Raw genomic sequence first — 16,319 nt, 5'->3', positions numbered from 1 at the left:
TATTTATTTATCTCAACTTTCTCCTTAGCCTCTATTTGTTTGTAGTAAGAAAGAAGAAGTAATTCCGGTGAATAAACACTGATATTTAGTTACATAAAATAGTCTACAGGCATGTGCATTACAAATAAACTCAACCTTAAATGTGTGTGTTATGTCTAATTTTAGGACTCGAGCTTTATCCAAAAAACAGCATGGAAAATCTTGACATGCACACCTCTGTCTCCAAACAGACAAACTAGAAGGGGCAAAAGAAGGCAAAACAGTAGCTTCCACAAGCTGAGGGGTGATAAATGGGGGGGGTGGAGGGGGCAGGGAGGAATTAAAGTGAAATGACAAAATGATTTGTAAAAAAAATAAATTCGGTTTAATGAAACTTTTTAAAAATGTGTTTTTCTAGAAATATGGTCACTTGGTGGACATTCCATCTACGGACATTTGTGTTAAAAATACTCTCTATGTGGGCGACAAAGAAACAGGAGGAGGAAGAGCACATTAATTACAGGAGGCAAGACTCAAGGATTTTATTTTTGCCTCTTTAACAAAGAGAATGCTAATAGACCACTTGCAACATAAAGAAAAAAAATGGAATTTTAAAAAGATAATCTGGCCTTTCTTAAAGATGGGAGAAAAAAATAAAAGCATTTTGTTTTATGTATAAGGAGTACTGCTGGGAAGCTAATGCCACCACCCCCTCAAAACCAGTGCAAGCAAGGCCAGAGATGTCTGTCTTTACTGAGTTGTGTTGCTGGGAGACTGAGTTAGGAAAACACAAAGGAAGAAGCCAAAAGATTAAGCGAGATGATGACTATTACCATATTTTACAGTCAAATCAGATGGTACTTCAGCCCAGGAGACCTCTAAACCCAAATAATTTTTCAAAAATGAATTTAGGACTCCTTAGAGAAAGCACTGTTTGTTCTAAATTACCCAGGACATGTAAATAAAGTGTCTCCAAAGCTGCTAAAGCTGTAGCCCTCTAAGCTTCTTTTTCACTACTGTCTTCCCCAGGAATCTTGATACTAATTACAAAACATGTCTTTGGTGAACAGTGGGTGTGCTTACAGGATTCCACATGAACCCAAAACACCAAATGTTTTAAGAAATTGTGAGGGGAAAAAACAAGTAAAAAATAAAAAAAAATACCAAAACCATATTACCTTTCTCCCCCCCAAAAAATTTTCACCAAGATGAATGTCTTCTTTCCTGACTCAGCAATCAGCAACTTTAAGCCAGAGTCTTCTTAATTTTCTTTTTCCCCATAATAGAAACTACAGCAAGGGAAGTGTAGAAGTGTTCAGGGGATGCTGAGTCCTATATCGCTTCTTGGATAAGAAGTGACAGTCGTAACTACCAGGAACCTCAGCCCATGATCTTTGTATGCCTCATTATTCCTTAGCTATCCTGATGCCCACATGACAGCTTTAATTCTGGCTAGGAGACAGACAGAAACAGAGCTCCCCAGCAACAGAAAGGACCTTTTCCAAAGGCGAGCTAGTACATCACACAGTCACCCCTCAGAGACCTTCAGTCAAATTAGTCTCTCATCTCATTAGTAGTCAGTAAAGAAACTGTTATTGACATAACACGCCTGCCCGTCCAGGCCAATGCGAGCACATATTTGACATGCTCTGACAGCTTGGGTAGCTGCCTGGGAAGTACCAGGACAAGGGAGACCTGACAAAGCTTCTAGGAGGCTTGCATTGGACTATCTTGGAGATGAACAATAATAGCACGGTAATTATCACTTAGTTCCAGCAATGCAATTGAACGATAGATAGCAAGACCTGTGTGTAAAACACACTTGTGAACTTAGAAAAACAGGGATTTGTGAAGACCCTTATTTCTTATACCACTATCAGAATCAAGGTACAACTGTGAAGACAGTTCTTCATATGAACTTAGAAACAACTAATGTGAGTATATGATCAGCAGTGTAAAAACCATAAAATACACTTCCATATTACAGAAAACCAAGAATATGATTATAGGAAATTTGAACAGTAACACAATTACATTTGAATCAATTCAGCCTGTCAGTTCAGAGACAAACTACAACATAAAACCAAGCTGAAAGCACTAATACCAAAGCTTGCTAAATTTTTAATGCCTCATATCAGCATCTTTTGAAGTAAATGTTACCTAACCTTCTAAATTCTGCTCAAAAAAAAATAAAAACAAGAATCAGAGACAAAATTATCAATAACTGATGTGATATTGCTGTGATATATTTAGCAATTTTCAAATAGAGGACTTTTTATTTCCAAAGAGAAAAATGAGGCTTTATTCAGAGGATTCGTGATTTTCTTAGTAACAGTCTCCCTACAGCTTTTAAGACCAGTATTATAATGGTTCCATACCGTGAAGCTGTTGTTGACATTTTTTGTGCTTGATTCAGCTACACTGGCATCTGACAGGTCAACTTCATCAAATATTAGAGACTGTGAATGGAAAAGAACACAAAAACATTAAATATAGCCTGAGTCTGCTCTCAAGTATGCTCACATTTGGTCCTTTCATTTCCTCCTGTCCACTCCAATTGGAAAATAAAAACAGAAAAAAAGAGAGGGTGAAAAAATAGAAAACACTGATGAGGTGATAGAACTTTCTATTCCACCGCTAAACACAGTCTTATTTGCTATCTAATCAGATGAGAGTGTAAAACAGTGGTTCCAAAAATACATGCTGCTTTTAAATCTTTTAAGGATTTGTTTTTATTTATTTTTTTTAATAGATGCAGCTTTGGGGTGTCTACTGTGTACCATAAATGCGGTATCAGAAGAAAGAGATTCACACACAGTAACATACAAATATATTAATGAGCTTTAGTATGGAATTCTAAATTCATGAAAGGGAATCTATGATATGGTATCTGTAAGAAAAGAAAATGGAGCTCAAGAGACTGAAGAGATTCCTCTTTCCACTCCTTTGTTTGATGTTCCCATAAGAGAAATACGTATCTTCATTAAACACCCCAGCTTCTGGCGAAGGGTTTCAGCCCGGTTGAACTCACAATGGGTCACAAAGCAAAGGAAAGACCACCTAAAACATCTCACCTTATTTTAGCCATACCTTGCTCTTTCTCCTCTATGCCATGGAAAGGAGAAATAAAAAAAAAAAAAAAAAAAAGTGTGTTGTATGCCGCAGCATACAATCAATGTTTGGGGATTGTGGAAGGATTCAGTGCTGCAGAGTATTTGTGCAACTGCCTACTCACTACTCCTTCTTTTCTCATCTTTATGACACAGATTACATTGCCATTCTCATAGCTCTCGTCTGTCATGTTTATTAAGACTTCGTATAAACTGCTCAGGGTAGCAACAGGCGTAGAAAAGTGTGATAACAGAGGTACTTCAGTGCTGGGATCCCTGAAGAGACATCTTCCTTGATTCACCACAGCCGTACAACTACGTACCACGCAATTACAGTCATGTAATCATAGAAAAAGAGGTTTCTGTGCCTCAGTAATAGTTTTATTAAGAAACCCAAGCTAGAGAAGATGATGGGGACCTGAAGCACCTCACCTACAGCTCCCATCGGTAGCTGCAACACTACAGGATATAGAAAAGTAATGCCCATCACTATGAAACAGCGCAGTCCAAGCTGCCTCAACAAGCCGAAATGTTCTCTCTTCCAGTCTTGAGGGGGAGGGAGGAAATGCCTTTCAGAAAGTAAAGAGGTATTCCCCTCTGCCCACCCCCAAATTTCCCACTAAAAGTTTCAATTGATGGGAAACAGCCTTTCCCCATACAAATCAGTTTTGGCAGAAAATCATCCCATCTTGATTTCGTGTAACCATTTCCATCCCTTTTAGGGCAATATGGGCATTGGACTAGAAGAGCTTTAACGAAATTCAGTTTGTGAGATAACTTCTGAGCATTATCCAATGAGCCAACACCCCCCAAAAAAACAACTATTTAAGACAAACTTATTATTTGTCTGAATAGTCCAAGGGGTTAAAAGAACTGAGATAAACTTGACTTAAAAATAGAAAAATCAAGAGATAGCACCAGACTTCCTTAGATAAAGTTAATTGAGCATACTACATCTTACATACTGTAGTTTTTAGTAAGACAATCACTAATAAATCATTAAATTATCATGATTACAATTATAAATTAAGCAAAATTGAGGTACATGGCACTAGATGTTAGTATTATAGAATTACCTTTGAATCCTTAGCATAGTAAAGGGTACGACCTCGAAGCTTGAAATAACGCTTTTTCCACCTCTGAAAAGAACTGGTTTGCTTCAGTAGTAATCCTTCTTTTATACTTGTCTGAAAAAGATTAAAACACAGTAGACAACGTAAATACGTATCTAAATAGCTAAGTATATAGATCAAAGTTACTGGGTTTTATTATTATTTATGTTACATTTCATCTATTGTATAAATTTCTATTAAGTTGAGACTAATTCTCTGGGCAGCCAGACTCTACATAGCTATTTTTTTTAACAATGCCAATGCTGGCAAAATGCTAATTTTACATATAAAACAAAAAAGCAGTCAAGAGGCTGTGAAGATTACCACAGCGTAATTCAAGTGTTTGGATAGCTACGAAACCACAAAGATTAAAGCAAGCAATGGTTTACGGTAGCACAATGCAAAGAAAAAAAGATAAAAAACAATCTACACAAGGTCATTTCTAGTTCCAGAATCTGATTATACTGAGCAGAAAAACAATCTCCACATGGACCCTAATAGAGCAAGGTACTTAAAGGTGTGTCTAATTCAAGCATGGGAATTATGCCTTTAAAGTAGATCTAGGATGATGCAAGTTTTGCCTGACTTTAAGTACCTCACTGAACCAAGGTCTTCAGCATGCACTCAGCTTACAAATAGGAATAATTATGTTACGGGAAGTGTGAGAACAGTAACTGCTAGGGATATTTTTGCCAGGCAAATATTTCTAGTCAAAAACCTATTTGCCGATCCAAAGCATTCTGCTGCAAACCAAATCCTGCCTACATACAGCCCGTTTTTTGAAATTCAAAAAACACGAATCAGTGTATTTTAAATGTGTACACTGCTTTTGCCAGCATGTGTGGGATTCATCAACCTGATTACATAAATTCTCCACTTAATCTGATGGAATGACAAGACACAGCTTCCTAATTGCATGAATCTTGAAATCCATTTTCTTCAGCTTTGAAGCACAGAAATGATATGAGAAAAAGCAAGTGCATTTGGATATTATATTCCAACATAGTCTCCAATGCATAATATTTCCAATTTGTACTGCAACACTGGGATGCAAATCTTATAATACAATTTCTAGACAATGTGATATAAACATCATTTGTAGTTATTCTAGACCTTTTAAAGGCTTAATCAGACCTGACTTGAAGTTCATAAATATTTTCATCTGTTATCAGATGTACAATTGTCCTTAACTTCAATGCAAGTAATAAAAATACAGAAAAAGCAGAAAGCACTTTAATGTTCCTACCATTTCCTTTAAATGAGAGACATTATTGCTATGAACATCGCACCCTTCATTTAGACATTCCTAACGTAATAAACTCAGAATACAGCCCAACGATGACAAAGCAATTGAATTAATGCTCTCTAAAAAGCAACCCTCTCAGATGAAACACGGTGGATGAAAGTTTTGATTTATCTCACTTTACTTCACATGACAGCGAACCAGAACAACACGTTCGGTCAGCTGTCCTGTTCTAGCTGAGGGGTAGCAATTCCCAGCTGAAAGGGAGTGGAGAGCATGCACAACACACACAACTTCATGATTGCCTGCAATTTTCTGACCAGACCCTATGATAAGCTATTTTTACATGATATAAATAGATTTAATCAGCAATTCAGCCCGAAGCAAGTGCAAGTGCATATTCAAAGCTATTTGTTATAGCCATGCAGCCCTTCTGTTTCGCATTGATTGCTCCTTGAGATTTCCAAAGTTATCGCACAGGATGGGAGTAGATAGCTTGAGTGTTTGTCAAGGTTTGAAAGAAGTAAAACCATAGAAAACCAGTTCCAAAGGAAACAGTACTCCTCATGCATAGCAGGCATTGACTTAGTGGAAAAATTTCCCAAGTGGAAGGAAATCTATGCCCATAGAAACACACTGCAGATACTAGGAGACTCAGAACATACACATCACACTGAATTCCATTTCAGGAATTTTAAAAATCCAATGAAAGAATATAAACCTCTCTAAACCCTGAGTTATTACTTGCTAAACTTTAAAATAATTATTCCATGCCATTTTTAAACCTACACAAGCCATTTCTCCTTATTTCTGCTCACACCTTAGAACACTCCTATCCCTAAAATCAAACCAAGGACTTGAAAATTAAATCCATTTTGCAAGTTAATCCCTTAAAATTAACTCTCTGCAGTTAAATAACCGTACAGGCTCTACAGAATGCGTTTTTGTATCAAAATGTTAGAAAAATAGTAGATTCATAAACATCTTCCCAAAAAACATAAGCACTTCATGAAGCATAAACCTGAATTTCATGTTTTGCCACAAATATGTATTCTGAGCTAAGGTTTAAGCATGTCAAGCAGTCAGTTCCAAAACTGCAGACACCAAACTTGAGCCCAGTATGTTTAATTAGCTTTGTTTAGCCTTTAAAATGTGCAGAAGAGGCCCAGCTGCCAACTGAGTCATTAGCTAATCTGCTAATAACACTTTCCTGCATCTACACACAAGTCACAACACTTACAGGAATTTACAACTGGAAGGGACCTCCCAGGGTACTGAATTTGGGTCTCCGTTATTACATACAGCCAGGTCTTGTAAAGTTTTTTTTTTGAAAACATTCATCAGGATATGGCTACACCTTAAGAAAGCAATCGGTACCTTTTCTCTCTGCAATTAAGACAGTACTCCAAGATCTCACTCTTTGGAGAAACTTTCCTCTAATTAATCTCAGCTGGACATCAAATCTGAAGCATAAGCAATAATCATTGCCAATTATATTAACTACTTTCCTACAGCAATTTAGGAGAAACAAAAAAACGCACATCCCACAATCTTATTTCACACATTTTCAGGATCACCTCTCATCTGCTGACAAAAATCTCCAACCTCCCCATGCAGCCAGTTGTATAATTTAGTAATACAACCTCCCTCCAGATGTATGCGGCTATAATAAAAGCAAAGGTTTAATGGGTACAACAAAGATTTGCAATTAACATAAATAATATCACAATAAAGGTTTCCTTTAGTTATCAAAGAGCTTGACTGTGTTTTCAACACAGGACCAAATTAATCACTAACAATCTTTACTACATTAGCCATTAACAATTAGGAAAATGATTCACGGTATTACAATCACCACACCACAGTACTCCACAGTCATATATTTTCCTAAAGACCTGTAATTAAAAAAATCAGAGCCACATTTTATAAAACTAAGAAGTTGTAAATTTACGTTCAGTGATCCAAAAATTTTGAATTCAACTCTACACCACAAAAATCAGAATGACAAAAATAAATGGGATTTGTGGGCATTTAAATCTCTACAAAATGAGAGGCATCCTCTTCTATATCAGCAGATTTTTAAATATTCTGTATATAACATTTGTAATTTAAAAAACAATTGGTTTTGTTTCAACAAGAATTAACCACACTACCTTACTTCTGACTAATTCAGTTTGTGAAGTCCCACATTTGTGCAAAAATCAAAATTTGTACTTCTGTTGCTCCAAGAAAAACCCAAAGAAAGGGGAAATTTTTCTGATCCTAGAAAAGAATATAGTAAACTACTGATATATGCTTTACTGGCAGCTGCAAATGAAACTAATGAATAATTAATAACAAAACTCTGCCTTCATTTTCAGGTATATAATTGCATGTGCTGCTCAAAATGTGTCATGAGAGTGAAGAAAATGTCAGGAAATTTGTAAAACTGAAGAGAATGAAAATGAGAACAGGAAAGGCCATAAAACAGGCCAGGTCAAATGTAAGCAGGAAATTAAGAGGATAAAGAAGAATTTTAAGACCACCTTGCAACAGATGCTCACGCTGAGACTAAAATGTTCTTTAAATACTTTGAAAGATGAAAGGCAGCCAAGCGGCTGCCAGGATCATTTTTCATCAGAGGCATGAAATGAGTACTAAAGGATGAGAAGATCATACCAAAGAAGCTCAGCAAATTCTTGGCATCTGTCTTTACTGATGAAGATGATGAGATGGTTTCTCATACAACATGATCTTTGTAACATCAGAATAGCTACATCAACATGAAGCACATATATGGGAAATATTAAACTAGTCAAATTGCTAAGTCATGTGGATCAGATGGCACTGACCCAAGAGTCCTGAAGAGCCTGAGAGGACCACTGATACTAAATTCCATTCCTGGTAACACAGTATACTGAGTCCACATGAAAGAATAAGATTGCTGAGCCCATACAAAAAAAAAAAAAAAGGTGGTGGGGTGACATACTTTCAAAAGAAAATATTGCCTTATTACCTGCAGGTGGAGAGAAAGCATGTGGATAAATCAAGACCCAGTGGACTTGGATTTTCAGAAAACCTTTGACAAGGCTTCCTACCAAAGAGTACTGAAAAAATTAACTTAGAATGGAATTAGAAAAAAGGGGCTTTTTATGGACTGAAATTTGCTCAAAGGATAGGAAGCATGAGTATGACTTAGTAGTCACTCTATTGAATGAAAACGTCTTAACAGTAGGGTTCCCAAGGAATCAGGACTGGGACCAGGTATATTCAACTTCATCGGCCCAAAGAAGGATCGCAGAGTAAAATCTTCAGATTTGCAGCAGATATTAAGGTATTTTTTTGAGTAGTCAAATTCTATGTCAGTGTTCATGAATTCAGTGTTCAATCAAGCCAGAAGAGACAACAAAATATTGGGTGTCATCAAGAAAAGTACCAAGTAAAGACCAGCTTAGGAAAGATATAAAGCGGCACTTCTTTATATAGCAGGTAGTGACTTTGTGAAATCTTCTGCCATGAGAGACTGTAGAGGCAGATGGTGTCAGCAATTATAAAAAAAGAATCAGATAAATTCAAAAATGATACCTTCGTATATGGCCCCTTTAATACGCCATGGGGAAGTACCAGGGGAACGGACCACGGAAGAGACAAACTTGTGTGCTGCTCCTAAGCAGCCTTTCCTACACCCTTGTTGATGGAATATGGTCTGACCCCATAGTAAACATTTCTAAGGCTGGATTCTTCCTGCCACATTGAAAGCACCACTTTTGCTTTGAATTCTGATGTTAGTGTTTGTGAGTGTCTCTAAGCCCTCATTTACCAAAATAATTAATATTTTGATTGATGACAGACCAGACCATTAAAGAAGGGGGGGAAAAGACAGCATTTGATGTTGTTTATCTTCCTCCTGTGATGCTTCCCACGAAGTACTGAAATAAAACCATCCCTCTTCCTTTTAGTATCGTGGAGGCTTTGGTACATTTTCAGGCTGCACAGGTATGGCTGTAGGCAGACAGAATCTTCATTATGTTGCAAAGTAAAGTCTCACAGCTCCTATTAACTCAGAGCCCCTTAAGACATTCCAAGTGTTCAGTAGATCAAAATTGACTTCTATTATTAACAAAATGTGACAATCAACCTCTTAATTTTGATTAAAATTATGACCTGAGTATTCCAAGCTTGTGGTTTTCTTGACAATCTCTGCACAGCAGCTTCCATTACTGACACTTATGCTGACAGATATTTCATTAATTTTGTCAAAATAAAAATAGATTTTATCTACAGAGAATAAAAACTTCATAAGCTGCTCAGTGCAAGGTTACATTTTTATTGAGGATTCCTTATCATTAAAAAGAGAGCCTGACATCTGAAAACTAAAACCAAACCAAGAGCTATGTTATACCTATGAATTTATGCAACTAAAAATGGTCAAAATAAAAATTAAATTGAAAACCACTGTGACCATGTTGACTAAAAAACATTGCTTTAATTTCAAGAATATCTTGATAAAAAGATGTACCATCAAGAACTGATCACTCAGTGTAACCTGTGAAGAAATTTCATGGCAACCTAAAGCACCATGCTTGCCTGAACCAAGCTGCCCCAGACTGCTGCTGCTAAACCATCTTCCAAGTTACAAGCAAACACTGTTAGTGACAGACAAATCACAGAAAGTGGCAAGTTGCATATGCTTTGTCTGTTGTTGTTGATGAGAGTTATTCCAGCACATAATAAATAAATAAGAAAAATGAGAAAAAAATAAGAAAAATAAGAAAATGGTTTTCCAAAATCTCAGAGGGAAAGCCAGCCCCACTCCCCACCACACAACTAACCTATGATTAAGCATCACGATTTTTGTGTAATAACAAAATGGTATGTTCCACCAACATTATTCCTATAGCCCATATTTTTGGGGTCATTTATGTGGATGGACTCTAGCATACGTGAAGCTGTAGCACAAACTCAAATAAATGTAATTAAACAGCTTATGCAGTCCCTCAACCGTGTTCTTTCCTCACATTCCCTTCCAGCTGCACCGAGGACACAAATTTTGCCATTACTGCTAAACTGAAAAAATCTGACTTTCAGATTCCTCTACTTGGTATGCGCAGTAAAACATGAAGCAATCTGAAATTGTGGAGAAACTGCCATAATAAAAATATATTGGTATTAAGATGAAATTCAATTAGCAGACTGATTTAAAAATAGAGGTTATAGAATGTATCAAAAATTAGCAGGATATTGCCAGACTAGGATGAAACAGTACACTGAGAATTAAAAACAAAACTAAACAAAACAGAACTATCTTATTTATAAACTTAATACCAGACTGAGAATCACAGAATAAACTTTATTGGCAGTTCAAGTATTTAAACTCCTAACTTCCACCCCTATACCACATGTTGATCTCAGTCTGTGTGCTCGTTAATCACAGAATGAAACAGCTGTAATATACTGAAAGAGGATAAAGCACTTTGTAGGATTGAGATTTGGTGCCAAACATCTAAGGGTCTGGGCTTTATTTCACAACTGATCTAACTTAGAGTAATATTTTACAGCTACTGTTTGGAGCTTCAATAGCCATTCCTTTTAAATTACACATGCCCTGGGCAGAAAGATTTAAAACAACTAAGTTTAACTGTTTTTGAGTCTGAAGAATATAAATGACATGTATTTTAGAGAAAGAAAAAAGAAAAAAAAAGAAAAGGAGATAATACAAAACAAAAAGGCAGGGTACTCAGCTGGCAAGATCTTTTTCTTTACTGGAGTTATGTAGATCTCGGTCTTGGTCTCAGCTAAATGGAAGTGCTCAACACATTGGCCAGTCTGTAAAGTCTATGTAGTATAGTTCCAAAATAAACCATTAGAAAGAAGATGGCTCACACAGCAAAATGAAAAAAAATAAAAATATAAAATAAAAAATCCCATTACATTTCCACAGAGAAGAGCAAACTCTTTCCATAGTTCTATCTAGCGTTAATATGCAAATAACAGTTGATCAATTACTTGAGGAAATTACAAAAGCATCATATAACAAAAATATATTAAACACTGTTACAAACTTCAAGCGATCCTTTCTTGCAAATGAATTACAAGTTAAACTTGTCATAACAAACCTTCTGCGTTTTACTTATTGCAGTTTTAATTTTTTTCCCCTCGGAGAATGTTTAAACAAATTCCAGTGATGATGTCAGACTTCCTAGGAGCTATGCTCAGTAGAAAAGAGCCTACACAAAACAATTTAAAGTTTGTGACACTCTAGGGAAAGCTGGGGAAAAACTCTGTTCTTTCTGGTGGGCATTTTCCACACCTATATCTGACTTTCACCAATCAAGTTAGGAAGGAGAAAAAGTAAAGAAAAAATCACAGGATCAGGAAGTTGTAAACATATAGTTTCAGAAAATCTCAGCATTACATAAATGTGTTCAAAAAGATTGGTCTCTTAGAATCCTTATAATTATTCCCATCTTTGAAGAGATGAAAAATCTACAAATATCATTCCCAGTGTTCATTCTTAAATGTTTTCTAAATTACTAGTTATTTTAGAAAGTGATCAGTCATTGCAGTTGATATCTTACTAAATACTCAAGTCTATACAGACAAATAGCCAACAATTTGACAGATGCTGCAGCCCTGAGACCAACAGATTCCTGATAGGTTTATAATTATAAACCAAGAAGTTTGTTTACTGAATACCCAAGCATTCCTGATTTTTATGCAGTATTTCCTATTGCTGCAGATATAGAGATTATATGTTTTAATCTAATTCAGTGGTTGTGCTGTGTTTCAAGTTTATATTGGCCTCAATTTTGTTTTACTGGATGGCACATAAAATCCTGGATACACATTAATCCTGCTTTGAATTACATTTTCTAGTATTTTTCCATTAACAGTCTTAGATTAATAATCTACTTCTAGAACAGTTACCTCAATAAAACCTTTAATTCCATAATAACTCACGAGCATGGACCTCTTGCTTACCTACAGATCTCTTCAGGCATGGGGAGAAAAACAGTAATATATTATTGAGAAAGTCATCTTTAAGTAAATAGGCTGGGAATATAATTTTAGTGACCGCAGTAAAATCCATAGGTAAGGATCACCTCCCCAGATCTGCTGGTGATCTTTGTAATGCAGCTGGGGAAGCTGCTGGCCTTCTTTGCTGCAAGGACACATTGCAGACTCATGGTCAGCTTGTTGCCCAACACAAGCCCCATGGCCTGTCCTGTGAATTTGCTTTCCAACCCATCAGTCCCCAGATTGTACCAGTGCATGGGGTTATTCCTACCCAGGGGCACAACATAGCAATTACCTTTGCTGAGCTTCTTAAGGTTTCCATTGTCCCGTTTTTTCAGTCTATCCCTCTGAAGGGCAGCACAACCAGCTGCTTATCGTCTACTCCCTATTTTGTATGATCTGAAAACTTGCTGAGGGTACACCCTATATTAACATTCTGGCAATTAGTTAAGATGTTATACTATATTGACCCCAGTAACAACCCCTGGCATATACCATTAGTGACTGACATCCAGCTGGACTTTGTGCCAGTGGTCACAACCCTTTGAACCTGGCAGCTCAGCCAGCTTTCAGTCCACCTCACCATCTATTCATCTAGCCTGTACTTCATAAGTTTGTTTATGAGAGTGTTTTGGGAGTCAGTGTCAAAAGTCTTACTAAATTCAAAGTAAACAGTGTCCACTGCTCTCCCTTCACCCACTGAGCTAGTTGTGTTGCTGTAGAATGCTACCAGGCTGGTTGGGGATGACTTCCCCTTCATAAAACCATGCTGACTACTCCCAATCACCTTCTTGCCCTTCACTCATTTGGAAATGGCTTTCAGGATTACTTTGTTCCATCACCTTCCCAGGGATTGAAGTGAGGCCTGATCCTCCTTCTTGCTCTTCATGACATAAGACTGGTATTTCCTTTCTTCCAGCCCTCAGGAACCTCCCCCAGTGGTTATGACCTTCGAAAGGTGATGGAGAATGGCTTTGCAATACCATCAACCGGTTACCTCTGCACTAGGGGGTATAAACCATCAGTTTCAGTGGGCTGGTGAGCATCCATTTCATTCCAATGTTCCCCAACTTGATCTTTCTCCACCTAAGGTAAGTTCTTATTGCTCCTAGCTTTTGCACTGGTCTCAGGGACCTAGGATTGCTGAAGGCTGGTCTCTTATCAGTGAAGAACAAGGTGAAGAAGTCATGGAGTATCTTGGCTTTCTCCTTGTCCTTTGTTGCCAGGTCCCCTACCTCAATCAGCAGCAGGCACATATTTGCTCCATTCTTCCTTTCGCTGCTGTTGCACTTGCAGACGACCTTCTTGTTGGCCTTCACTTACCTTGCTAGATTCACCTTCAGATGGGCTTTAGTTCTAAAAGTGATTTTTTTTTGTAGCAGAGAGACATCTTTTTGTAAGTTTGCTTTTCTTTTAATTCTTTACAAATGATATTGAGTTACCCCTTGCATAATTTCTCCCAATCAGGAATTTCTTATACAAAAGTCTAGCAGTCTAGACAATGTCTGGAGCCTGATTTGGCACCAAAAATCCCAGTTCCAGTTACTACATTTTACATAATATGGACTTATTAAATTTAGTAGGTAAATATTTTATGGCTTGGTGTATTTTGGAGGAAAATAAAGAACAGTCTGTGATGGAGAATAGAATGAGTGCCAAATGGATTTGCAGTTTACTGTCCAGGCCACAGATAATCCTCTGGTAGGTAGCTTGTTCAATGCACTTCACCTCGAGGAGGTGTTATGCTGATGCATTCACTTGTTTGCACAGCTACATATAAATATTACATGTGTACCTACTGAACCACTGTGCATTCAGGGAACAGATTACTACTGCAAGAGTACTGGTGAATTCCTCCAGACTGCAAAGCACTTTGTAAAGAAGAGGGTCTGAGTTGTTTCTAGCTTTTTCTAGGACTTCCCATGGTAAAATCGTATTTTACTTCACAGTCTTTAGCAGCAACCACAGTGGAAGCAGATCGCTCATATTACACTCAGAGGAGGAAATTCTCTCTTTTGAGACCATGAGATTGGAAAGCAGAAGAATAACATATATCGGATCCTCCCTTCCCCTCTGTTTACTGACAGGAAATACAGGCCTGTAATTACTTGTGAATTCACATTCCCTCTGTGCCCAGGCTCATTCATGTGCATGCTATTTTCTCTCATTCAGAAAACACAGTAAAGCTGCTTCTCCCAAAACACGTCTCTGGAAAGGGGCAGATCAGCACTTCCCAGAGTTTTACACAGCACGGCTCGTGCTCATCTCTCCACCAAGGAGTGCAGCCTCAGGCTCTGATGATGCATTCAAAGCCTTGAGTTGTGAAACCCAACTCAAACCCCACTTCACTCCATGGGAAAATCAGGGGGTGAGGAGTCCTCTCGAAGCATATTCCTTGGCACATGAAGGAGTAGAAGGTGACTGGGAACAGTTGGTATGGATTTATCAAAGGCAAACCATGCCTGAACACTAGCAAATCTTTTTGGAGACCCTACATCATCAAATAACATAGCACCTCCCACTCCAATTGCTAATCAACCACTCTTGCTGCTAAAATATAATACATGGAATAGTTATTCACTTTTCTTCTGTCACTGAGTTAAGCAGTTAAGTATGGACTTTGCCTTTTCAATTTTAAACAGTTTAATGGTAATTTTTTTCCACTTAATTCAAACTGCTATTAAAAAAATAGTCCTAGTATAAAAGCAAGTGAAACTACAAACAGGGAAATAAATGTGCTAGAATAGAGCAATGTGAAACTTTAACTTGAGTATGTGGTGCTGGGTTGTCATTGTTGTTGGGTTGGTTTTTTGTTTTATTTTTTTTCCCATGATTGAGGAAAGAACTTCCATATAAATAAGTTCTTGGTTTTATAAAACCTGTCATTTTACATATCCATTGTGTAAGAGGATTTAGCACCTTGAAGGTAAGAGCATTTATGTGTTTTACAGCGTGCTTGTTTTCAGTTGTTACACAAAAGCTGCTTTTCAGGTGAGCTAAAAAAAGGAAAATTCTATTTCAGCTTTAATAAAACCTCGAACATATTCTTAAATCTTTGTTTAGCAATGTATCTTCTATATCCACTAACAAAATCAGAGACTCATAAAAGACCTAAACGAGGCATACAAAAGATCTTTTAGTCCACACTGTCCTCCAAGGTATACAGATTGGCAAAAACTGTATCAATCATTGTATTCAGGGGTCTCATTTTTTCACTTTAAAATTTTTCCTGTCCCTTTTATTGGTAAAATGGCCACTATCATCCAACATCTGCAGCAGAAGACAGCAACACATGCACGACAGAGGCATTGTATCTCATAACCCTGCATTCACTGCTTCTGTAGAGTTAATCTTCACATGTCCAGCTCCCAACTGCAGAATCCCTAGCCAGAACTATGGGGGTCTAAAATCTGGCTTTTCACATGACCTGACAATCACTACAAAAATATACCATCCTCCTTTCCCTTCTATTAAAATGAGCTCCGCATCTGCCTTTGTCAGCCATACTTAGACTATTCCCACAAGACATTTATCTAAAATGTTCTTAAAGCCCCCAGTTACAGAGATCTTCTACCACTTGTTTCCCCTGGTGTAAACCTCCCTTTTTGCACTTTACACTCCCACAGTACTGTTGCAGGACAATGATATCGACATAAAATGTCAAAAAATTAACTACAAACTCAAAGGTCATTCCTAATTCATAAAGGTCATTCCTAACTCATAGTACTTTGTAAGAAGAACAGAGAGAACAACAATCACTTGATAAGGCAATTGTAATTACTCTTCACTTGGCATGTCCTGATTATCTTCGTTCAAATCACAAACTTTTCAACAAGAGAAAATATTACACACATGCAGTTATTACATGAGTCACAAGGT

General features: G+C 37.2%; 1 protein-coding gene across 5 annotated transcripts in view; it reads right to left on the bottom strand.

Annotated features, from left to right (window-relative positions):
• The window catches only part of DGKH (diacylglycerol kinase eta), a 183,226-nt gene that overhangs the window by 85,974 nt on the left and 80,933 nt on the right, over nucleotides 1–16,319 (bottom strand). For 2 of the 5 annotated variants that reach the window (XM_035553390.2, XM_035553392.2), the window contains exons 3-4: nucleotides 4,166–4,276; nucleotides 2,358–2,438 (exon numbers count right to left, since the gene is read on the bottom strand). In XM_035553390.2, the coding sequence (XP_035409283.1) occupies nucleotides 2,358–2,438; nucleotides 4,166–4,276 (192 nt within the window). Of the gene's footprint in view, nucleotides 1–2,357; nucleotides 2,439–4,165; nucleotides 4,277–16,319 lie in introns of those variants that run through there. The other 3 variants (XM_035553391.2, XM_035553394.2, XM_035553395.2) reach the window with 2 other exon arrangements.

Source organism: Cygnus atratus, chromosome 1 (genome assembly GCF_013377495.2).
Source record: "Cygnus atratus isolate AKBS03 ecotype Queensland, Australia chromosome 1, CAtr_DNAZoo_HiC_assembly, whole genome shotgun sequence".
Lineage (NCBI taxonomy): Eukaryota > Metazoa > Chordata > Aves > Anseriformes > Anatidae > Cygnus > Cygnus atratus.
This window is presented reverse-complemented; position numbering and strand designations above follow the sequence as displayed.